Below are 26,113 nucleotides of genomic sequence, written 5' to 3' on the forward strand. Positions count from 1 at the left end.
GACTTCATCAGTTTTCTAAGACTAGGGCCAATAGAGTCAATTTTTGTCACGTAGAAGATGTAGGGAGGACATCAGACGACTAGAAGAGCCATTCTTAACAACGGGGCCCCGGCCCACAGTTGGGCCGCCAGTGGCACCTAGAGGTCCGCAAGAAGAAGAAGAACTGGCATGCCTGAAAATGGGAGACGTATTTAAAACAAAAACATTATGACGAAAACGATTACCTTTCCCGTCCAAAAAAGAGGAAACATTTGCACAAGTAGGATCCTGAATTTATTAGTCTGGCTTTGTTAATGGAGGTAACGACAAAGAGCCCAGAGCACGATGTGTGGAGTGTGGACTGATGCTATCCAACGAAGCACTTAAGCCTTCAAAGTTAAGGCGTCACCTAGAAACCAAACATCCAACGTAGGGCTGGACGATATCACAATTTGACTTCTTTCACTTAATCCCAGGCCAGGATGCAATCTGTATGTGCAGGTTTATACAAACTTGAAAAATAAATGTTCTTGTGAGCATCAAAGTATGTTGGTTTCTTTTTTTGATCACCGTGTTATTTGTTCTTGGATTGGATACGGATATCAGAACACTTATTATCATTGTGCAAGATATTTAATATAAATCAATTGGAAGTGCCACCATTTTGGTAACCCATGAGACTGTTGATATTATAAATGGGCCCATTTGGACAGGAAAAGTTGGGCCCTGAGGTCAAAAAGGTTAAGAAACCCTGAATCATCATACAGCAACTACGATGCATTCAAGAAACCCTGTATTTCTGAGTGCTATAAATCCAATCAGGGTTCCAGGATCAGGACCTGGATGACTGACAATCATCACCAACATATTTACATCCTTAAAGGTGCAGTACAGAAAAAACTGTGTTTAGAAACATTTAGTCATCTTTGAATTGTTAACAAAAATAATTCTATTGATATAGAGTTCCAGTCAAATGGGACGTATATGAATCCAGCCATAACCTTCTGATCCTTTCTGACAGCTTTTGTTGGGTTCCTCCAGCACATGAACGGATGGAGGAGCAGAGTTTGATGGCGAGCCAAGCCCAAAGTTGAAGGAGGCCAGTCTGCTGCTGCACTGTGGGCTGTGGTAGGCCCACTGCAACAAACAGCAGGGATGCAACGGTACACGGTATAACCCCGCACCGTTCCCTCAGCCCTGCAGGACAAGCTGCACTCATGACCTGTGGCATTCCGCTTTGCTCTTTAATCAGTTAACTCCTGGTTTTCATCGTATTGGGTGCTGCTGCACAGCCTTTTTGTGGCATGGCTGCCATGACTTCAGCAGCTGTCTCTCTCTCTCTCTCTTCCACCGCTCCACATCACCCCCTTTTTCTCCATCAAGATTCTGTCAGAGCAGCCAGCAGAGTAATACAGTGAAGAGAGCCTCGCTTCCCTTTCTGTCTGGATGCTGAGCTTCTTCCCAGGATGGGGAACACTGTTGGTTCTGTTGTAGAAGAACTAAAAGAAGCTCAGCTGCTTACGGTTGTAGCCAGACTTGGACTTGAAAGCGTACGCTTGATGCTCTTCATCTACAGGAGTGAAGAGCGGCTGGTCCTCACCGCTGGTATCAGATGAAGAGCTCCAGCTCTCCTCTGCAGACTGCTGAGGGCTGCTGTTGTCTGGAGCTCCCTGCTGGAGCCAATAAGTAGAACCGCTGTCAACAGCTCTAGTAGCGCTGCTGTAGTAAACTCCTGGATAGCTGCTGTAGCCTCCAGAACCACTAACCTGTCCACCATAAAAGAAGCTGAGCTGGGAGAGGAAGAGGAGCTGCTGGGCTGCACAATCAGAATCAAGTTTAATCGCCAAGTAGGTTTGCACCTACAAGCAATTTGACTTGGTGATGATGGTGCAGACAAAAAATAAAAATACAATAAAATAAAATGGATCTATATACAGAAGCTATATCCACTCAGTAAACTGTGCGTTAATGTAACGCAGAAGCTTGTAAGTCCTGAACGGGGGAGAGAGACAGTGTCCAGAGTCACAGGCGGCTCTTGGCCTTGTTCATCAGGCTGGTAGCAGATGGAAAAAACTGTTGTTGTGGCGTGAGGTTCTGGTCCTGATGGAGCGCAGCCTGTTCTGGTTCTGGTTCTGATGGAGCGCAGCCTGTTCTGGTTCTGGTCCTGCATGGAGAAGCCTGTTCTGGTTTCTGGAGGAGCGCAGCCGTTCTGTTTGGTTCTGATGGAGCGCAGCTGTTCTGGTTCTGATGGAGCGCAGCCTGGTTCTGGTTCTGGTCCTGATGGAGCGCAGCCTGTTCTGGTTCTGGTCCTGATGGAGCGCAGCCGTTCTGGTTCTGGTTCTGATGGACCGCAGCCTCCTGCCAGAGGGAAGTGACTGAAATAGTCTGTGACTGGGGTGAAGGGATCAGCCACAATCTTCCTGCACGCCTCAGAGTCCTGGAGGCGTACAGGTCCTGGAGCAGGGGCGTCACCAGGCCTCCACTTCCAATCAGCACCAGTTAGAAGCTCTACACCGGGACTCAGAGGAAACTATATATATATATATATATATATATATATATATATATATATATATATATATATATATTATATATATAATGAACCCTCGCTATATCGCGGTTCACCTTTCACGGTCTCGCTGCTTCACGGACTTGCATTGATGAGCCGCTGCCGTTCATTACAGTTTTCAATAATAATCGGTGTTGGCATGTCAGTTTATAAGATTCTTTTTGCCCAGAAGTAAGAAGAGCGACAACAACTACCGATAACTATGTTTATCTCCCGAAAAAAAAACACACCTGCACCGCGGGCTTTAGAAGAAAAAAAAACGCTACAGAATGGAGTCAGGATGCAGCGGCTCAGTCAGAAAAGCAGTGAAATACACGCGAGTCACTATTTTTCCTACTGTACTTCGTATTTTTTTTATAATAATTTTTCTTTTTCTCCCGTTCTAATCCAATGACTTGGGTCGCGGTGGGGCGGTACTGATCACTGCAATCTGAAGCCTTCAGTTCGTATTGATGATTAAAATTATTATTTTACAGCACAGTAGTTATTTGTCAATAATAATAAAAGAACGTTTATACAGTACTTTTATTTGTTAAACAAATGCTTGGGCCTGTAAAAAGATTTTGTTCTTTGGTTTCAATGTACTATGGAGTATTTCATTGTATAATAATTGTAAAATAAATAAATAAAGGTTACTACGTCACAGATTTCGCCTATCACGGGTTCTTTTTGGAACGTATATATATGTACATATATATGTGTACATGTACAAATGTGTTTGTTTATATGGTAATAAAAAACTTATAAAAATGTGTGAGTGGCTGTGTTTTGAAACATACATACATCATGTCAGAATATTCTATTACTTTTAACCTCACTAAGATTATTTAAACGCACTGGACCATTTGATATAATAGCTATAGTTTTAAAGTTTTAAGCAAAACAAATGTGAAAATTAGTTCAACATTAAACGAGTTATAGTTGATTAAAATTGATCCTGCACCTGGTTAGCACATTAGACTGAGCGGAGTTGTCGACCGCCCCAAGATGGCGCCCCTAAATCTCGTCAGCGCCTATAGGCGATAGCGGTCGATGCGGGGTCTACTCTTTATATGTCTATGCTTATATATGTGTGTATGGTAGCAGCCTACATGCTGCTCACTGACGCTGTTCATTGGTTAAGCTGACATGTGGTTCCTGCTTGATCCAAAACACACCTGCGGCTTTAGAGGACACCGTTGAGGAGTTTTGCAGGTATTTACAACATTTTATCGCTCTGTTACCTTCCTAATGAGAGGCGGCACTTGTCATACATTTCTAAAAATGAAAAAGAAAATGGTTGTGCACCGCTCCGTAGTGCCTGGTTTATTATATTAGCAATGCTAGTGCTGATAGATGGTGTTTTAGACAGATTCTTTTAACACATGTTTTAGTGCACATGCTGCCCTGTAATGTTTTATTCATTTAACCAGGATATATCTCCCAGCTCTAGCTTGAAATGTGTGTGGTTAGAATATGTGAAAAACCATTGTTAAGTTTTATAATGACTGAAATGTAAGTAGGCTATGTCATATGAAAGCTTTGAATTATAACCTAACTAGTTATATTATTTAATTTATTTTTAATTTAGTATTATTTTAGCTAGCTACAGAAAACTAAAAACTATAGTTTAAATAATAGTTAAAATAGTGTTGTCTCTGCCAAACAGTCATGGAGTCTAAATACCAGGCTGTCTTATTTTGTGTAGAGCCCAAATGAAGAGAAAAGGGAATATGTCCCAGTTGTTCTTAAAGAGGCAAAAACCAGGGCCAGACCAGGACCAGACAGAACCCTGCAGCAGTGACCAGCCTGGAGACACCAGGCCCAAGTGTATCACCAGCAGGTTACAGGCTGTGACAGAGAGTTATTAAGTAGTAAAATCCAATAAGCCCAATTCTAAAGGTTAGCATGATGCTTTTTGCTTTTTTATTGTGTCTGTTTATGCATTTCACAATTACGTTCCAGAGAGAGATGAGGGTGATATGGATTCAGAGTCAGACTCTGGGGAGGAAGACAGTGAAGCAGAAGGAAATGGCACCGAACTCCCCCCACCCAGCACAACCTATTGCACACCAAAAGGACCAGTTGGTAGGCACACACTACCCATGTTATGCTACAGAAACTTAACTAATTACAACTTAACTTATGCCCAAAAATACTTAATATAATGACCTAATATTTATCCCAGACATCTCAAGAACTAAAGCGGAAGGTCCAGCTCAGCCATGTCTGTCAAAGTTCCCAAGAACTCAGCATGGAACAAGAACAAGGGCTTTGAACAGCTCTTGGTACAAAGACAATCCACGGCTTGAGTACTCTGTATCTCAAAATGCCAGTTACTGTTTTGCATGCAGGCATTTCTCCCTGCCTAGTTCTACAGAATCATCCTTCACATCTGAAGCAGGAGGCCTTAAATGAGGCTAGGAAACAGAAAGTTGAAGAAAATAAAAAATACATTAAAACAGTTGCTGAGGTGTTACTATTAACAGCAACTCAAAATATTGCACAAAGGGGTCACAGGGAGTCTGATGACTGACAATAAAGGCAATTTTTTAGCCATTTTGAATGAAATTGCAAAGCATAACCCCTTTGTGCAGAGAAGGTTAGATGCACATGGCAATGCAAAGTATACTAGCCACCAAATCCAAAATGAGGTTCTGCAGGGATTGGCTGAAATGGTTCAAAAAGAAATCATAGCTGCAGTTAAACAAAGCGAGGTGTTCAGTGTGTTGGCAGATGAGACTAGAGATTTACAACAGAAAGAACAAATATCTTTAGTGGTTTGTTACTATTGCAGTGGTGCCATACATGAACGCTTCCTTCACTTTCAGTGGGCAGAAAGCTTGGATGCTGAGGGTGTGACCAAAATGATAGTGGGGTGTCTGGAGAAGCATGGTCTGGACTACAGAAACAAGCTTGTAGGACAGGGTTATGACGGTGCCTCTGTGATGAGTGGGAAGCATTCAGGTGTTGCTGCACGCATTAAAAACGATGCCAACTTTGCATTTTATCTACACTGTAACGCACACTGTTTGAATCTTGAAGACTTTTTTTCTCTTCTTCAGAATATTTATAAATTTGTAACTGGTTCTGCTGTTCACACCAAGTGGCTTGCTGTCCAAAAAGAGCTGTATCCACTAGAGAAGCCTAGGGAGCTCCAGAGACTGATAGATGTTAGGTGGGCATGTAGATACCTGGCATGTCTCAATGTGAGAGACAGGCTTCCAGCGGTTTTGAGGCTTCTGCAGGATATTTCCTTTGAAAATAACAGTGGGGATAGAAAAGTGGAAGCAAAGGGTCTTCTGGCTCAGATTGATTTTCAGTCTATAGCACTTTTAGTTACTTTTTGTAAAGTGTTTGGGGATATTAAAATCCTGTCTGACGTGCTTCAATCTAGCAATCTTGATTGATCAAAAGCCGTAGAGTTAGTCGGCTCCCTGACAGACACATTGAAAAGCTACAGAAGTGAAGCTTGCTTTGGTGAACTACTGAGGGACACTCAAGAACTAGTAGAACGCTGCAAAATAAGCACCCTGCCACTCAGCAAGAGACAGCCTAAGGCCAGTTCCAGGTTTTTGGACTCACTGGTGATGACTACTGTAGGACAGAGGCACAGTGACCAAAGTAAGGAGGATTTTAACAGAGGTGTCTTTTATCAGATACTTGACTGTCTCACAGCTGAGCTTGAGAGGCGTTTTTCACAGAAGAATTGTGAGCTAATGCTAGGGGTTCAGTCTCTAGTCCCAAAAAGCCCATTATTCTTGAAAGAGGAAACACTGTATGCTTTTGGACAGACATTTGAGTCAGATGTAGAAGATCTTAAACATGAGGTTCACCAAACCAGACGGCTGCTTCTGAGGAGAGAAAAAGGTGGGTTAGAGAGACCCTCTACTTTACTTGACTTTGTTGTGTTCCTGGAACCTTATAAAGAGGATTTTCATGAGCTGTTTAGACTTTGTAAGATTTCAGTTGTTATCCCAGTCAGTACTGCGTCCTGTGAGCAAAGTTTTTCTGCTCTAAAACTGATCAAAAACCACCTTAGAACAGCTATGGCTGATGACAGGTTAGGTCATCTTGGCATTCTCAGTGTTGAGTCAAGGAGGGCACATACCCTCAACATGGATGACTTTGTAAAACATTTTGCTTCTTCCCATCAAAATCAGAGAATTATGCTCTCTTGAGTGTATCCTGGCTTTGAGTTTGCAGTATGTTGTTCCCATTCAAAGCTTATATGACCATAGCAGTGTTTCTCAAACCTTTATAAATACCACCAGGGTACTGCTGGTCAGCTCTGGTGGTATTGTCTTGCAGTTTACTATTTGGAGCCAGTTTTATTTATTTATTTTTGAGAATTTGTTTTTGGTCATATTCTGGGCTCTGAGTTTACATTTACATGTTCACTGTTCCATAGTGCCGTCTTGTTTGGTCATGGCAAATCTTTGATGAGCTCACACATGCGCCGACGCATCGGTGTTGTTGGACCCATCACTACTGTCTATGATGTCTGAGACTTTAGACTGAAAGTTATCTACTAGCTCATCTACTGAGTTGCAGCCCAAGGTTGAAGTAGCAGAGTAAGCTTGAATAAAGGTTTCCGTGGCATTGTCCTTAAAGGTGCGTTTTCTTACGATGTCCCTTTGGCTAAATGAGTCACTGTGGACTTAGGAGGCCTGTAAACATTCAGAAACATAGTTCGTACCGGGCTCTTTACCTGGAGAGCCAAATGTTCAAAAGAGTCAAATTTTCCCAAAAACACCTTTTTACACTTTAGTGAATCATTAAACAATGTTGCTACTCCTCCACCTTTCCTTTGCTGTCTGCTCTCACAAAGAAAATTGTAGTTTGGAGGAGTCGTCTCTAATAGAATAGCTGCTTCATTAGATTCATGTAACCATGTTTCTGTTAAAAACATTACATCAAGATTATTGTCAATAATGAAGTCATTAATTAAAAGGGATTTTCCTGACAGAGATCTAATGTTTAATAAACCCAGTTTATATGATTTGGTGGTTGATGATGTCTCTGTGGCAGGTTGCATCTGACAGTTTATGACTTTTAAGTACGACTGATTATTCCTGTTGTTTTCCTTTTGCTTTTCTTATTTCTGCCACGTATCATCACAAAGTGCTGTGTGCATGTTCCAGCGTTTCAGGTGCATGTGTCTACTTATCTGGTAACAAACCGGGTCTTCATTACAGCCATAATTTAAGACTGAATTGTTCATATTTACAATAATGTCAAAGGCAGAGGTTTTCTCTGTTAAAATGAACAAATACTTTAACTAGAAATATCAAGGCTCATAGTAGAAGAATGGAGCAGACTTTAATTAAAGGACAAAATGAAATGATTCACCTCACTAGTTCTAAAACCAGGTACAGACGGTGATCTTAGTGCAGCTATGCCTTTGAGTCAAATAAAACGGATATTAATCTCTCTCTCTCTCTCTCTCTCTCTCTCTCTCTCTCTCTCGTCGCGCTTCGCATCTCCTCTCTCTATCTATCTCCTCTAATATCGCTCTCCTCACTCTCTACTCTCTCTCTCTCTCTCTCTCTCTCTCTCTCTCTCTCTCAACTAATCCAAACATTGAAAATGTATGGGAGTAAAAGTATGCAATTAAGTTCGGAAATGTAGTAAAAGATAAATCTATCAAAAAAATTGTACTCGAGGAAAGTATAAAGTACTCCAAAATCTACTTAAGTACAGCAGTGAAGTATTTTTACTTCATTACTATACAACAGTGGTGAGCAGCTGTGTTGAGTGTTTGGTGTGAGCAGCTCTAAATGTGTTTAGAATGATGCTTTCTGGCTGTGGAGGAACAAGGACACTCAGATCTCTGCAGAAACAAAGCTTGTTGTGCTGATTTCTGTCCTGACTCTGGTTCCAGCAGCCAACCAGAAAACTGTTTATCAGAGTTCCTGAGAACAGGAAGAGACTTTTTAGTCATGCTTCCTGAGCGCTGAGCTATTATACTAATATGCTTTATGTCTTCTAGCAAAAGAAAAAGAACATTTGTCCCTTCTTTGACTCTTAAGGTGCATTTCTTCAGTTGACTTGTAGCCCTGCTGTAGGCCAGTCTGTCTCCTGATCTGCATCCACACTGCAGGTCATGCTCTGTGGATACAGGAAGCGCGCTTCCTGCCTTCAGCCTGCATCGTCCACACATGCTTTCTGTTTAGGAAAAACTCTGACTGTCTCTGTGGGTAGGACTGCATCAGTGCAGAAGTGACTATAGGACAACACAGATGATGGCAAGTCTTCCAGATCAGCGTCCTCTGTGGACACTTTCCAGTCCCTGTGTTCAATACAGGCCTGGAATCATTTCTGTTTCTGTCACAGTTGGACCTGCTCTGCTAAATAAAATCTGAAGCAAAGGGTTGTCAGCAGAAAATGTGGAGGAACTGATAAAAAGAGGTTTTTACATAGAGATGGAGGCTCTGATCTCTCTGGAAGGTGAATAGAGGAGTTTAGAAAAGTCAATTGGTCCCTGGATCACAGAGCAAATACAAGCACTTTAAAGCTTATTGCTGCAGATTAATTTCTCTTTTTCTCTATTTTTACCCACCAGCCTGGTGAGAAGTGCTCCGTGTAGCAATCAAAAACAAGGAGATGTACATGTATATATATTCTTTGTAGATGTTTCCACTTGTTATTCAGGATTATTCATTATGTTTCTATTTATTGATCCTCAGTAAATGACATTACTAGAGCTGCACCTTTAACCCATCAGGCTGCTGAAACTAATTAACCAGCCTCCAGTGGAGGAGCTAGGCTTTTTGCTTTGGGGGGGGGGGGGGTCTTTTTTCTTGTCTCTCAGAAAGTCCCTTACCACCACTCTATAAGGGTGAGGACCCTATAAAATGTTTCCAGAGAACAAAACTACTGAATGCAATAAAATGTTGACTGGAAATGAGCTGAAGACTGAGAAGAAACCTGAAAAACAGACAAGTTACAACCTGACCTCAGAGTTTTACAGCTCAGTTCACTGCTGATAAAAAGAGAAGAACTGAAAGGAAAGGTGTTTAAAGTCAGGTAAACTCACCTGGACAGGGGGCGGAGCCTCAGGTGAGTCAGTTACAGTCAGGTATCAGATCAGGAGAAACAGGTTCTAACTCCATTTAGCAGCAGAACAGAACAGAGAGAAGAACTGAGAGGAAAGGTGTTTAAACTCAGGTAAACTCACCTGGACAGGGGGCGGAGCCTCAGGTGAGTCGGTTACAGTCAGGTATCAGATCAGGAGAAACAGGTTCTGACTCCATTTAGCAGCAGAACAGAACAGAGAGAAGAACTGAGAGGAAAGGTGTTTAAAGTCAGGTAAACTCACCTGGACAGGGGGCGGAGCCTCAGGTGAGTCGGTTACAGTCAGGTATCAGATCAGGAGAAACAGGTTCTGACTCCATTTAGCAGCAGAACAGAACAGAGAGAAGAACTGAGAGGAAAGGTGTTTAAAGTCAGGTAAACTCACCTGGACAGGGGGCGGAGCCTCAGGTGAGTCAGTTACAGTCAGGTATCAGATCAGGAGAAACAGGTTCTGACTCCATTTAGCAGCAGAACAGAACAGAGAGAAGACTCTGGATCAGGGTGAGTGTGAACTTGTTCTGCTTTTCTCTCTGTGGACTGTGAACAGAACCAGGAACAGAACTCAGTCTGGTTCTCCTTCAGAACCAAGCTGCTGCTTCATGTAACCGTGGTGCTGGTCAGGCTCTGATTTCCTGCTTATCAGCACCAACAAACGCTCAGTTTCCTTCCTTTGTCTCTTTTCTTCAGACAAAAACTGAATAATGATGTAAAAGCGCCTTTAGCATCGTTTGCTTTCTGAGTGGAACGTCTAGTCAGACTCAGATTTGTGGGAAGACCATCCCACAGGTTGGTTCCTTTGACAGAAAAAAACATTTTTACCAAAAGATGTTTTACTAAATGGAACTTTGCATTCTCCACATGTAGCAGCTCCAGTTGTTCAGTAGAACCGGTACCGGTTCTCTGCTGCTTCTTCCTCATGATCTTAGCTAATGCTGACGTCAGAGACTCACATCCTGTTCTAGATGAAGAATTGAGCTGAATCAGGAAAAGTGCTTTGAAAACTCTGAAGTCTGCAGATTGTGATTTAGCTGCTGAATAAAAGCTGAAAATCAAACTTTGTTCTCAGTTGATCTCTGATTCTTTGCAGCAGCAGCCGCACCTTTCTGTAAAATCTCTCTAGAGACAGTTTGTCTCCTGCAGAACAACATGTCATGGTTGCTATTTAGTTCTTTTCCAACCAGCCTCTGATGACATCACAGCAGGCCACCAATCAGAGTCCTTTAGAATACGGCCATTTGGAGTTTTTCTCTCCTTTTTCTCCTGGTTGTGGATCCAGTTGCTCCTTCAGAGGCGTTTCCTTGTATTTCCTGGTTTCCTGGTTTTCTCTACGGCTGCACCATGTTTGATCCAGATGTGTTCAGTTGTCTAGCATCTGCTTTATTATCGCCTGTTGTCTTTGTTCACATAAATTCTATTTTAATTCAATCTGAAAAACTCACACGGAGAGAAAAAGACAATTAGAAGAATTTTATTGCTACAATTATTTTAAGACTTTGGCGCTCAGACCTCAGCAGGAAACATTAGCGCTGAATTTTCCTTTAATATGCATAAGCAGGTGTATGAGAACAGGGATGTTTCCCCCCAGGCCTGAAACTGGTGGTGGAGTGGAGATAGACCAAGTTGGTTCAGTCCATAGACGCTGGTTGGTGAGACCATCTGCTTGAGCTGTATTGGTGAGATCCAGTAGACTGGGAGAGCTGATACTAGTGCTTCACTCAGGGACCCACAAAGATAGATGTCCAGCTTGGATAAACACAGGTTTGCATCAACCTGTCCATGATGAGCAAGCATGAAGCGACAGTGGAGAGGAAAAACTCCCCTTTGGGAAGAAACCTGTGGCAGAACCAGGCTCAACATGGCGGTCTTCTGCCGGACCCATTGAGATGTGACAGGGAATGCAGTCAGAGTCCAGGAGGAATTCCACTCTGATAGGGACGAGGTTGAAGGAGCACCATGGGAAAGCCAGATGGAGCTTGGCTACCATGGTGGAGAAGGGATGGAGGTGGGTTGAATCAGGTCATCTGAGTCCTAATCAGACATTGGCCAACCACTGCTTGAGCTTTGGCTGGGTAGCAGGCTGAGACGTGATTTGAAGACCTTTAAGATGAACTCTGGATGCTGATTGGGCTTCGTGGAGGTCTGGTTCAAAGCTGATTGGCTTACGTCGGAGGGGATGAGCCTCTGATTGGATGAATGTAAGTAATTCAGTTTCTTCAGTTGAATTTCCACCTAGGCTTCATATAGTTTATTAATACTTTTAAATGGCTGCCCTAATTGACAAATATCAAAGTTTCTATGGAATGAAAAGGAGCCAGAAATGTTGTTCAGCAGTTCATGCAGACTAGTTTGTAACAGCGTCACTTTTAACCCTCTCATTGCCGTTTATTCAGCAGACAGGACTTGCCTGAAGTTTGTTGCTTTGTCCTTTAAACAGTTATTGCTCAGTCAGAAACACAATTAATACTGAATAACTGTCAGATAGTGAAAGTTGAAGAAGTCTTGGAGAAAACGGCAGAAGGACACTCCCTGCACAGTTTGGATTCTACAGCCAAAGAAATAAATAGAGAAAAGCTTCAGGTCACCTGAATATAACTTTGGTCATAAAGGAGCTGAAACACCAAGATGTTCCTCCTAAATCAAATCTTTTTCAGAGGAACATCTTGGTTCTGATTGAGCTCATCATGGTAAAATCTTCAATCAGATAAATCCATCTCTGCTGTTCTTCTGGAGAATGACCTGCAGGATGGTCCAAGAGAAGAGTTACAAGCTGCAGAAGAGAACTAAAAGGAAGTAAAACTTTCTGGAAATGAGTGTATTTGTCCTTGATTTGAGCAGCTAAATCAGATTATCTGCCAATGGAATGAGTATTTTGATCCCTAAAATAAGATAATTAGATATACTGACCTTGAAATAAGATGATGGAGATGAGTTGATCCTATATTAAGAGCTAAATCGTATTCAGTTGGCAGATAATCCTATTTAGCTGCTCAGATCAAGGACAAAAACACTCATTTCAATCCAGTTTTACTTGCTTTTAGTTCCTTTTAGCAGTGAAGCTGCAGCATCTTTGTTCATCTTTGTGGGCCGCTGTGTTCAGAACCAACACATCAGAACTTCAGAGGAAATGTTCCCTCCTTCATTCACTCTGGATGTTTCTACAGACCTGGAACAGGATTCCAGTTCAGACCTGAAAAGGTTTCAGCCTCAGTTTTAGCTTCATTCTCTGAAGAAAGCAGAACTTCTCCAGATGGTTCTGAGGAGATCAGCCAGCAGACATCAGGAGGTGCATGAAGTAGTGAAGGAGAGGACAATCCAGACCCAGATGGTACCTGCTGAACTCAGGTTCCTCTGGTCCTCTACACACATGATGGGAACCAGCTTTCTGCTCTACAGAACACTGACTGGACCTGAACCACTGGGAACTGACTGGTTCTGGTTCCTCTCTCAGGCTGACTGAAGTCCAGGAGATGGAGAACAGAGCAGAACCTCCAGGACCCATCAGTCCGTCTATGAGGAGTGACCGGTCCAAAGGAAACAATCCAGACTTCAGTGAAGAACCTGGACCCTCAGACTCAGAGTAAGAACCCAGTTTCTAACTGATCCTTGTGATTCCACAGAGATATAAAACATAATATTTACTCAGTCTTCAGTTTATAAAGTGAAAGTAAATTAGTTTAGAACTTTAACTTAACTTAAAGCTCCATAATCATCAGCTGTTAGTCAATAAACCAGTAGTATTCACTGCAGAAACATTGGGCCTGGTTATACACACATGTACAATGGTCTTAGTCACATTGGCTGTAGGGAGAATTGTTGGCATGGAAATGTGTAAATATATGTTTAGAAGCATATTCATTCATTTGTTTAAAAATGGACCTTAGAGTTTTATAAACTGGTAAGTAAAGCATGAATTAGGAAGAGCATTTATGTTAAGATCTAAAGGAAGGAGAAGGGGTGTGATTACTTTTGTTTTACTTCTTCAGACCAGGACCTGGACTGCTGGCAGCCAATCAGAGCAGCTGTGCTCCAGGTGAGACTGAACATCTCCAATCAGAACTTCCTTCTATCGTCTCTGTTGGACTAATTCCTCGTCTTTAGTTGGCATTTGGGAATCTAAGTGTTTAAAGTCTTTCTGGGATCGATTATTTGCCCTGAATCTCTGGATTTCCAGCTGCTGTAAATGTAACGTCTGTGTTCAACCCAACAACCTATTGGGTTTGCTTTGAAGTGCTTCTGTTTTCAGCCCTTTGTGCTAAATGCATTAAAACTGAAGATCTCCTTAAAGCTGCAGCTCATTTTGATGGAAACAAAAAGGTGGAGAAAACAAGCTGCTGCACTGCTGCTTTACAGAAAGAGGGAAGGAAAGTCTGAGAGACAGAAAGCTTTATTTCCTCTGACAATAGATCCCAGATTACAGCAGATATATTTGTAGAAACATGGAATATTTCTATCTGCTGTTTACTTCTAAAGGACCAAATCAGTCCCATGTCATTTCTAATCTGTAATTATTCTCTAAAAACATCCAATCCAGTCTGTGAGGGAGAAAAGCATCTGAAATGTGAACACTAGCTGATCCAAGGAGCTGTTTCTCTGGCAGATTAGAGCATTTCCTCCAGATTTCCTTCATTAAGGCTGAAAATGCTGCCAGGAAGCATTTTCTGTCTCTCTGCCTCTTCTGTAGCTGCTGTGTTTGTGGGAGAAGGTCAGATAGAAGCAGAGAAATGAGGACAATGGTGACCTGATGCTAAAGAGTTGATGTTGCTGAAAGCTGCTGCATGTTTCTGTCAGCATTTCTTCATCTGATCTGCTTTGTGAATCAGATCCTGACAGTGAACAGATACTGGCCACAAAGCAGAGGCACAACTCTGCTGTCTGACCATCTAACAAGGTTCTGCTTCTAAGGATGGATCCCATTGGTTAGCATCACATCATGTGAACTAAGAGACCTTCTAATGATGACACCTCCTGATGTTCCAGATGTTTCTGCTCCAACTTCATCACTAAATCAGCTTTTTCCTTCAGTTGTCTCTTCTTCTCTGTTCCAGCAGATGTTGGTCTGCAGGAGGTTCTAGAGGAACATAAGATCAGTCTGAGGAGGAGATGTGAACGTGTGACTGAAGGAAGTGATGAACCAGGAAGTAGAACCCTCCTCAACAGGATCTACACTGATCTCTACATCACAGAGGGACAGAGTGAAGAGGTTAATAGCCAACATGAGGTGAAGCAGCTGGAGAGAGCTTCCAGGATCCAGAACCTCCATGACTCTCCAATCAGGTGCCACGACATCTTTAAAGCCTCACCTGACCAACATGGAGCCATCAGAGTGGTTCTGACCAACGGCGTGGCTGGTGTTGGAAAAACCTTCTCAGTGCAGAAGTTCACTCTGGACTGGGCCGAGGGCTTGGAGAACCAAGATGTCCGTGTGGTGGTTCTGCTGTCGTTCAGGGAGCTGAACCTGATCAGAGGTGAGCAGCACAGTCTTCTCACGCTGCTCCATGTTTTCCATCCAACCCTCCAGAAGCTCCCAGCAGAGCAGCTGGCTCGCCACAAACTTCTCTTCATCTTTGACGGCCTGGATGAAAGCAGACTTTCTCTGGACTTCAGCCACAGTCGGCTGGTTTCTGACGTCACACAGAAGTCATCAGTCGACGTTCTGCTGACAAACCTCATCAAGGGGAACCTGCTTCCCTCGGCTCTGGTCTGGATCACCTCCAGACCTGCAGCGGCCAATCAGATCCCTCCTTCATGTGTTGCCAGGGTAACAGAGGTACGAGGCTTCAGCGACGCCCAGAAGGAGGAGTACTTCAGGAGGAGGTTCAGTGATGAAGAGCTGTCCAGCAGAATCATCTCCCACATCAAGACCTCCAGGAGCCTCCACATCATGTGTGGAATCCCAGTCTTCTGCTGGATCACTGCTACGGTTCTGGAGAACATGTTGACCACAGAGCAGAGAGGAGAGCTGCCCAAGACCATGACTGACATGTACTCTCACTTCCTGCTGGTCCAGACCAGGAGGAAGAAGAACAAGTACCATGGAGGACATGGGAGGAGTCCACAGGAGCTGATGGAGGCTGACAGGGAAGTTCTCCTGAAGCTGGGGAGGCTGGCGTTGGAACATCTGGAGAAAGGAAACATCATGTTCTACCAAGAAGACCTGCAGCAGTGTGGTCTGGATGTCACAGAGGCCTCGGTGTACTCAGGAGTTTGTACAGAGATCTTCAAGAGAGAGAGCGTGATCTTCCAGAAAGCAGTCTACTGCTTTGTTCATCTGAGCATTCAGGAGTTTCTGGCTGCAGTCTACATGTTCCACTGCTTCACCAGCAGGAACACACAGGTGGTGGAGAACTTCCTGGGAGATAAATACAGTGAAACATCTCTGGATGAGTTCCTGAAGAGAATCATGGATAAATCCCTCAGAAGTGAAAATGGCCACCTGGACCTGTTTGCTCGCTTCCTTCATGGCCTCTCTGTGGAGTCCAACCAGAGACTCTTAGGAGGCCTGCTGGGTCAGACAGAGAACAGTCCAGGAACCATCCAGAGAGTCATCACCAACCTGAAGGAGATGAACACTGGTGATGAAATCTCTCCTGACAGAAGCATCAACATCTTCCACTGTCTGATGGAGATGAAGGACCTCTCAGTTTATCAGGAGATCCAACAGTTCCTGAAATCAGAGAACAGATCAGAGAAGCTCTCAGAGATCCAGTGCTCAGCTCTGGCCTACATGCTGCAGATGTCAGAGGAGGTTCTGGATGAGTTGGACCTGGAGAAGTACAACACATCAGAAGCAGGACGACTGAGACTGGTTCCAGCTGTGAGGAACTGCAGAAAGGCTCGGTGAGTCCAGATGTCTTCATTGACTGATGCTGATTCAGCATTATTGCTTATCCGGTTTATTCTTCATTATTCAGTCGGTTCTGGACGTTTTTGGACCTTTAACTACTTCCTTCATACTTTGGACTATTTCAACCATCAGATTTCTAAATCTTCAGCTCATTCAGGTCAGCTCTGCTGCAGCTTTTGGTATTTAGAGATTTTGATCTTTTAGAAAGATTCAATCATCCAGAGACACATTTTAAACTTTAAACAGCTCTTCACTCATTGGGCTGTTACCCATAATTCACCTCTTTAGAAAATCCCTCTTTAGGTCAGGGCTATTGAACTGATGGTCTGTGGGCCACTTCTGGTCCGCTGGTGATGGTAATCTGGGCCGTAAATGACTTCTTTGTAAAAACTAAATAAATCAGAGAAGATCAGAAACATTGTGTGAAAAACAGCCCAGATGAGCGGCATGGTTGACCAGCCTTGGTTTGTCTGCTGTTCAGTTCCTAACCTCTAAGTAATAGGTTAGCTTTCATTGTTCTCTGAAACAGTCCACAACTATGTTTGTCTGCCAGTGTCTACGACTGTCACTGACATCTTCAACCCTTGGAGTAAGCCCCCCCCCCCCCACTGTGTAAAGCCACATAGGTGAGCCCACAAGAAGAGACATGTGGCTTTATTTGCTCTTCAACCATTGGTTAACAAACAGTTGTCTGAAGGCAGGCAGGTTTCTAAAGCTGACTGCAGAACAGAGGATGTCACTAAACAGAACAGAACCAGAACTCATGGTGCAGAACTGTCTCTGTCTAAATGCGCCTCTCCAGCACCCCTACACCAAGAAACAGGAGAGGAGCAACAGCTTCATTTTTAGTTTAGTTTAACCAGGAAAAAGACCTTTGAGATCAAGAACAATAGAGAACAAATGAACAGTGTCCTGCCTTTTGTTAACAGACAGCAATACATTCATGGTGGGAATAAATGACATAAATTAGATAATAAACTAGTTCATAGTTTAAAGTTAGTCCAAGTAAATCCATGCTAACAATAGTTAAAAAGGTTTGGGTGTTACGGCTACTCTTGCATTTGAATAGTTTCCAAAAATCTAAAATTGCCAGAGTAGTTCTCAGGAGGAGGTTTTTCATAACAAAAAGCATTCGTGGAGAATTTCCCAGTTTCCAAAGGTCTGTTTTCTTCACTTACAAAAATAACAGAAATATTCTCTGAGTTGACTTAGAAAAAATTCTAATTTAAAGGTTAACTGGTGTGTGTGTGTGTGTGTGTGTGTGTGTGTGTGTGTGTGTGTGTGTGTGTGTGTGTGTGTGTGTGTAGAAAAACTGTTTCACTCCTCACTGGTTCACCAAACAATCAGATCCACCTCAGCAGCTGCTTCTACTTGTTAATCTCAGCAGGAGGCGCACTGACAAGGAGGAGGGTCTAAGCTAAACCAATAAATAAACCAATAAACAATAGCTCTACCATTCACACAACCATAGATCTGTTACATTAATAATTTAGTATAAAAATAAATTAATCTAATTCTTAATAGGCTACAACATCCCGGCCCCTAATTGTTTAGCCTTAGCAAAATAACAATTACAAAAATAATATTCACAGGAGCCTAGAATCTAGCAAAAACATTACATAAATTTAATCCTTTTGTCTATAAATGTTACATAGAGCTTCTCAACATGTCTAATGCTTAAAGCAGTCCACAGTAAAGGTTAGAAAGTCTTATGTCATCCAGCTGCCTCCATTCAAAGACAGAGCTTATCTATTGGTCGCTGGATGACATTGGCTTTGGTTTGAACCAAAACGCTTCTAACAAAACCTTTGGCATCCAGAAAAATCTTCATAACGGCCCATTGTCCATGTGCTCCTTGGTGCCGAGTTATCCACAATAACAACCAGATCTCCAGGGCTGAAGTTCCTCTTCTTGCTGTTCCACTTGCTTCGTTCTTGCATGAGTGGGAGATACTCCCTTATCCAACGTCTCCAGAAAAGATCTGCTAGATACTGTGCTGGTCTCCATCTTCTTCTTGATTATTGATCTGTTTTCTCAAAGACTCCTGGTGGTATGGTTGCTTTTGCTTTCAGCTGGAGTAAATGGTTTGGTGTAAGTGGTTCTAAGTCATTAGGGTCATTTGACACTGAAGTTATTGGCCTGTCATTTAGGATGGCTTCCACTTCACATAGTGCTGTTGACAGGGTTTCATCATCCAGTGTTTGTTCCTTTAGAACTGATGTGAGGGTCTTTTTGATTAGACGTATTAGTCTTTCCCAGACTCCACCGTGGTGAGCCCCAAAGGGAGGGTTAAAAATCCATTTTATTCCCTCCACTAAAAGAGTCTTTTGGATCTTCTGATGATTTAGCTCTCTTAATGCTTCTTGTAATTCCTTTTGCGCTCCCACAAAGTTTGTCCCACAGTCTGTTCTGATGCTCGTCACTGATCCTCTTCTGCAGATGAATCTGCGTATAGCATTTATGCAGGAATCTGTTAAGAAATTGTCCATCTGCAGGTGGACAGCTGGACTCACCAGACAGGTGAATATGACGCCCCACCGTTTGGTCCTATTGAAGTAAAAAGGTCAAAGTAGTCAATGCCAACGTGACTAAAAGGAGGTAGGTCTGGAAATACACGGTCCTCAGGAAGGTCTGACATCTTCTGTTCACCAGCTTTGGCCTGCATGCGTCTACAGAATACACAGCTCTTGATGATTTTTCTGGCTAAGGAGTTTGCATGAGGGAGCCAGAATTTCTGCCTCAGCTTGGAGAGCATGTGGCTCCTTCCTGAATGTCCAACTTGGTGATGAATTTGTTGGAAGATGAGGTTAGATAAATGTGAAGCTTTAGGTAGAATGATGGGGTTTTCTGGTGGGTTGGCATTGCGCTTTTGTTTATCCTGCCACCAACTGTCAAGATGCCACCATCGAGCGTCGGATCCAGTTTGAGGATGGTACTTCTTGAACTGAGAGGTTTGCCTTGTTCCAAGCAAGTAAATTCACAGTGAAAGTAGCATTTCTGTTCAAAACAAATGAGAGCTTTCTCTGCGTTCTGCATGTCCTCCACTGACAGGTTTGGATTTTTCAGCTTTTTCATCACTTCTGAAGTCGGTTCCATGATGAATGATACCTGATTATCCTGCATATTGGATGTTGATCCTCCATTATCACACTGTTACCTGTCATCTCCTTTCTCACCTCAGGATCGTTTGCTGGTATTTCTTTCAGACCTTCTGTGTGCTTCGGCCATGTTCTTTTTTCTCTGCTGAGATATTCAGCAGCGGTCAGCCATCTTGATCTTAAGAACGATTCCACATAAAGCCTCTTGATGCATCGTCGGCTGGGTTGACTTTTGAATTTACGTATCTCCACTGGCTGGTGTGGGACAGGTCATGGATTATGGCAATCCTGTTGGATACAAAAGTGTGAAATCTTTTAGTTTGATTGTGAATATATTTCAGCACAGAGGTACTATCTGTCCAGAAAGTTGAATCTGTAAGTGGTAAATGCAGCTGCTTCTTTAGCATTCGATCCACCTTAACAGCCAGTGTTGCTGCTGTGAGTTCCAGTCTGGCTATGGTCATCTGCTTTAGAGGTGCCACTCTAGCTTTTCCAAACATGAAGCAGATATGGATTTGACCTTGATGATTTAATAATCTGAGGTAGCTTACTGTACCATAGCCTGACTCACTTGCATCACAAAAGTCATGCAGTTCAGCAGTTTCCACAGGATCAAAGTTTTCAGGCTTCATGCATCTTGGAACTTGAAAGTCATGTAGCAGATTTAACTCCTTGAGCCATCTTTGCCAAGGCTTTGCAGATTCCTGGGGAATGACACGATCCCATCCATACTTGGATTTGCAGAGTTCCTGGAGTAACTGTTTGGCTTTCAAGATGAAAGGAGAAAGAAATCCTAATGGGTGGTATACTGAACTCACTGTGGACAGTAGACCTCTTCTGGTAGCAGGTGGACTCCTGATGGTCACCTTAAAGCTGAAGGTATCACTGAGAGTATCCCAGTGGAGTCCAAGTGCAGACTCAACTGTTATTGGTTCTTTCAGCTTTTCTTTATCCAGATCTAGTTCTTTAAATGCTCCAGCTCTGTGACGTTCAGGGATGCTTGCCAGCACTTCATTGCTGTTGCTGACCCATTTTGTTAATGTGAAACCTCCCTCACTGCATATTTTGGTGAGATCCGTGACAAGCTTCATTGCCTGGTTCACGGTTGCCACTGATCGGAGGCAATCATCTACATAAAAGTTACTTTTAATGGGTTCAATAATTTCATCAGAATAATGTTTCTGGTTGTCAGCAGCAGTTTGACGCAGAGCAAAATTAGCAATGCTTGGTGATGATACAGCGCCAAAGAGGTGAACTTTCATCCTGTAAACCTCAAGAGGTTTGTTAATGTTCCCTTCTGGCCACCACAGAAACCTCAGGAAATCTCTGTCCTTTTCATCCACAAAGACTTGATAGAACATTGCTTCAATGTCTGCCATCACTGCGATGGGTTCTTGGTGAAACCTTAACCACTCCCCAATAAGGGTGTTTGTTAAAGCAGGACCTTGGAGGAGCTGCTTGTTCAGAGAGGTTCCTTGAAACGAGGATGTACAGTCAAACACCAGCCTCACTTTGTGCTTTGGCTTATGGTAAACACCATGATGTGGAATGTACCAGACATGTCCATCCTCCCTGCAAAGCTGCTCAAATGGAACCTTTTCTGCATAGTCCTTTTTCAACATGTCCTCCATGAAGGATGTCTATTCTTCTGTATACATCTTATCCTTCTTACAGTTTTTCATAAGGTGCAGTGTGCGTTCCTTAACCATTTTATAGTTATCAGGCATAACTTTGTCTTTATTTCTGAAAGGAAGTGGTAGGTGGTAGTGTCCATCTTTAATATACAATGAGCCAGAAGCAATCTCCATAAAACGCTTATCCCCAACAGACATCTCATTTTTCTCTTCATACAGGTTCTCAGAGAAATCCTGGTTATATTGTCTGATGAGCAGATCCTTCAGTTCAGTAACAGAAATTCTGTTACTGGACACTGCAATAGGCCCAGCATATTCTGTGGTACTATCAACACCAAGTGGTCCAGTTACCACCCATCCAAGTACTGTTTCCACTGCATACGCTCCATTGTCATGACTGGTTATTATTTTCCATGGCTCTAATGCTCGAGGAACATCAGTTCCAATGAGGAGTTCAGTGTCTGCCTCAATTTTCTTTAAATGGACACCCCTGAGATGAGGCCACATCTCTTTGGAGACAGGTATTTTATCCTGTGTGTAAACTTTCAGCAGGTCCAAGTATGTGCAGCCCTCCAAGTCTCCCACCTCCAGTCCTCTGACCTCATAGGTTCCTGCAGACTTTTCCTGTCCCATTGTTCGCAGAAGTATCTCTGCTTTGCGACCTTTCAAATTTAGCCGGTTCATCAATCTTTCGGTACAAAACGTCGCCGTGCTGCCCGGGTCGAGGAAAGCATAGGTCTGAATATATTCGTCCCCTTTTGCCACCCTAACTCGGACAGGCACAATTGCAAGTGCACATTCTCTCCCGGCCCCGGTGGCATCACCTCCTGAAACAAGAGCACTGCTTATGGGAGTTTCTTCAATCTCCGTTTGACTGTCCTGCTTTGAAACTTTTGCACTTTTAACATGGAGTACTGTTGGATGTTTCATTCGACAAACTTGACACATTAGTCTCCTCTTACAATTTTTGCTTAAATGACCTTTTAGTAGGCAACCAAAGCAATATCCATGCCTTCTCAGAAATTCAGCTTTACCGTCATGTGGCTCTGTTTTAAAACGCAGACAGTCAGCCAAGTTGTGTTTTCCCTGGCAGAATCCACAGTGAGGGCTGATGGGACTGGGTGTGGAGTCAGGAGGTGGTGGAGGCAAAACTGATTGCTTTATAGCACATCCTGTTTTCTCAGTAACTATTGATGTTGCAAAGCTACTGTTTTTACCTCATTGATTTTAGTTCACCTTTGCCTCTTGGGAATGTTTTATTTGTTGATGTTTGGTCTTGAAGGTCTCCAAACAAAGGATCCAAAAGCATGCTAGCATGATTTTCCACAAACGTGACAAGATGTTTAAATCTGACTCTCCTGCCGGTTTTCTGTTGTATTTCATAGGCTGTGGTTCACCATCTTTGTTGCAGTTTGTAAGGTAGTTCGGATGCTAGCAGCCTTAAGTTTGATGGGATTTCAAGTTCCTCCAAGTACTGTAAATCTTGCATTGCATTACAACATCCTCTCAAATACATTGCATATGCATACAGCATCTTTCCATCCTCAGCTTTAATCGCTGGCCAGTTCAAGGCTTTATCCAAATAAGCTCCAGAAACTTTCATTTCATTTCCAAAGTGCTCCTTTAATAGTTGTTTAGCTTCTCTGTAGCCTTTACTTCCTTCCATATGTAAACAGCTGCGAACCAAATCTCTTGGCAAACCAGATGTGAATTGTTCTAGATAATACAGTCTGTCTATCATTTTTAATCTTGTCTTCAATTAATTGTTCAAATGCATGAACAAAAGACTGGTATTCTAATGGGTTACCATCAAAGAGAAATATTTCTCAGAGGTAACAAAGACAGATTTTGCTGGCTGGCAATGAGTTCTGCTGTGTCATTTAGTCTTTGAATAACATTGAAATGTTCATTATCAGCAGTAACAGCCACCTCTGGGTAATCTGGTGCAGTTCCAGATGCATTACGATCATAAGTTGCAGCTTCAGTTTCACTTTCAATGGGATTCTTATTTCGAGGTTTATTCTCTGCTGAGCTTAAACTCCCAGGAGAAGATTTCTCTCCAAAATGGTCCGTTGAAGTGGAGTTTTTGGTATAGCACCTAGGTGCATAAATTCCACATTGCCCTCTATTGAATGTGGTTCTTGATGAGAGCTATAAAATTCATTCATGCCGTCACCTAAAGACGGTTTCTGGTCCACCTCATCACTTTGCAAGGTCTTTATTTTAGCATTTGATGCTGCAAGATCAGCTTCTAGCTCAATTTGCTCCATCTTTAACTTTTTGCTTCCTCCATTTGTAAAGCATGTTTTTCTTTCAAGGCATCAACTGGTGCCAGTGCAGCAGCCTGTTCTGCTTTGGCCTTAGTTAACTCAGAAGAGACTGAGGAAGATCTGGATGTGGAAGAAGATGACTTTGATTTCTGTGATACATTGTGTAACCCCTTTGAAATGGTCAGGGCTTATGTGGTTAGGAATTCATATTTAGATGAGTATTTGAAGTGTTCAACTTTGAATGTGTTAAAGCTGTAATAAGAAAAAACGTTCATAAACAACATTATGTACTGGAAGATGTTAACAAATCTAATAATGTTTGTTAAAAGGGTTTTGTTAAAAAAAGAGCGTTGTCACATGTTTTATTTTGAAAGGGCTAGTGTTTTGATAAAGGAAGTGATGCAGAGCATAAGGAGTATACTCCACTGAGCTATATAATACACTGAAGTGTTGATTTTACTGAAAACCTGAAGTCACCGGCCGCCATCTTGCTACTCCCTACTCTCACAGAGTCCCACAGGATTTGGTTGCAACAACAAGCAGTTTTCTGGCTGTGTGAAAACGTTTCACAGGTAATTCTACAGTCAGTGGATGTACTAACACTATCAACTACTAGGAAATGATGTGCTGAAATATTTTACATGTTATTCATATTATATGTATATATAAGTATGTGTATATGTTTGTATGTATACATATATGTAAATATAGGTTTTTGTGTATTGTTATTTATATATTTCTAAATTATATATATATATATATATATATATATATATATATATATATATATATATATATATATATATATATATATATATATATAGATAGATAGATAGATAGATAGATAGATAGATAGATAGATAAAATGCAAAATATTTCAGCATATGATTTTCTCAGTACTTGACAGTTTTAGAACATAACATAAAGTATGTGGCATTTGACATTTTAAAAGTTTTAAGCCCCCCCTGAACATGAGAAAATCCTCGTTATTCGATGCTGTAGCGCACATATTCCCTAGTTACTGGGGGTAAATAGGGAGTACCAATATGGCGGCTGGTGGCTTCACAGCGACTCGTTCTAACAGACGACGATTAGCACTCCAGTGTATAATAGACCAGTTCACGCGTGATGTCAGCGCTACATCCGCGTCCGCGGGGTAGGCAAAAAGCATAGCTGCTCTCGTCTACTACATGACAAAACGGGTGATTTAGAGCGTACTTTTAGTTAGTTTATTTTTGGAATCTAAACAATGCCTACGACTTGTTGTGCTCCCGGTTGCACAGAGAGGCATTCCAAATCGTTGGATGTACGTTTCTGTCGTTTACCGAAGAAAGAAATGGATATTTTCAATGAAAAGAGCACAGGCAGACACTCCCAATGGACTGGGGGAGACATCATACTATGACAGAATTTGCAGTCTACACTTCATCTCCGGTAAATACAACTTAATTCTGCTCTAGTCATTGTTCTACTGAAATAGCGGCGGAGGGGAGGTGGCGATCGCTACACGGGCCGGAGAAGCCGCTTCTGCTGCTGCTACAGCAGCCGCTTCTGTTACCGCTACCGCTTCTACCAGCAGAAGCGGCTTCTCTGGCTGTCTGGAGCAGCAGCCGCTCTCCTCCGCCCGTTCACGGGCACTAGTACTTCTGTGTTTACGCTGCAATGTCGCCGACACCCCCACCCACAAAAACACCAAAATAATCCGTGGCGAACAATTTTTTTTAACCTACCGGGCGGGTCCAGTGGTTTCATGCTTCCATGCTCTCTTGTCTGTACTGGCCTGGGCCCAATGTAATTCTCCCTGCGCGGTGGGAGACTCGTTTTGAGGAAACTATGGTTGCAGCTCACTGTCTGCCTTGCTGTGGTTACAGAAAGGTGTCTGTTTTGTAGAATAAATCATCCGCCGATGAGTTATTGATCCGGAAAAGCCGAATCTGTGAATATCTTTCTAACTTTACCGAAGTATAAGGCAGCTGTATGTCGCGGTACGGAACACTTGGTCAGCATTTCACAGACTCGCTCCGTCCCTTCAGGCTTTTGCTGTGTGGATCTTGCAATCTGATACCATCAATCATCAACTTACTCTTAAAACGATCTTGTAATACGTTATCTAAAGTAGAAAAATACGTGGAGAACTCGTCAGTTTCTCTGTTTGCGGCCGCCTTTGTGTTCGCCTTTTGCCTACCAATCCGGCGCGCATGCGCGAAAAACCCGCATCAAAACAATAACAATGAACTACCCTATTGAGTGTTGAGGGCTTAAAAAGACCAGAAAACTGGCCGAGTTGATGAACGGTAAGCTTTGTTTTTTTTTCCTGCGCGGCGATTATATGGAGGACCAAGTCTTCCATATCTAAAAATAAATACAGAAATAAATAAATGCTCAATAAATAAATAAGCATACAATTAATTGCCACCAAATTAATAAATGTAGGTAGAAATTAAATTATACAGTGAGACATAAATGTATATATCTCTTTTAATTAGCTTATTCTTTTATTCGCCTTTGTAATAATTACCTTATTTATTTATTGTGCGTTATAATCTTCAACTTTATTTATTAATTACTTATTTTTTAAAGTATTTATTTTTGTGCATGTTATAATATTTTTGTCTGTTTTATTCTTCCTTTGTATTTTTTTACCCTATATATTTCTGTGATGC

At 42.4% G+C, this 26,113-nt stretch overlaps 2 protein-coding genes and 1 long non-coding RNA gene across 3 annotated transcripts in view; all 3 read left to right on the forward strand.

Annotated features, from left to right (window-relative positions):
- LOC118557842 (NLR family CARD domain-containing protein 3-like) overlaps positions 1–26,113 on the forward strand; it is a 128,769-nt gene that overhangs the window by 71,260 nt on the left and 31,396 nt on the right. The gene's annotated exons all lie outside the window — the stretch shown is intronic.
- On the forward strand, positions 3,589–6,690 carry LOC118557895. Its single transcript, XR_004928090.1, has 3 exons — positions 3,589–3,742; positions 4,493–4,615; positions 4,716–6,690. It is a non-coding gene; the product is annotated as an uncharacterized LOC118557895 (long non-coding RNA).
- The window catches only part of LOC118557845 (NACHT, LRR and PYD domains-containing protein 12-like), a 44,964-nt gene continuing 30,667 nt past the window's right edge, over positions 11,817–26,113 (forward strand). The window contains exons 1-4 of the mRNA XM_036128301.1: positions 11,817–13,181; positions 13,588–13,634; positions 14,425–14,520; positions 14,653–16,441. Of these exons, the coding sequence (XP_035984194.1) occupies positions 14,508–14,520; positions 14,653–16,441 (1,802 nt within the window). The 5' untranslated portion in view covers positions 11,817–13,181; positions 13,588–13,634; positions 14,425–14,507. The remainder of the gene's footprint in view (positions 13,182–13,587; positions 13,635–14,424; positions 14,521–14,652; positions 16,442–26,113) is intronic.

Source organism: Fundulus heteroclitus, chromosome 24 (genome assembly GCF_011125445.2).
Source record: "Fundulus heteroclitus isolate FHET01 chromosome 24, MU-UCD_Fhet_4.1, whole genome shotgun sequence".
Lineage (NCBI taxonomy): Eukaryota > Metazoa > Chordata > Actinopteri > Cyprinodontiformes > Fundulidae > Fundulus > Fundulus heteroclitus.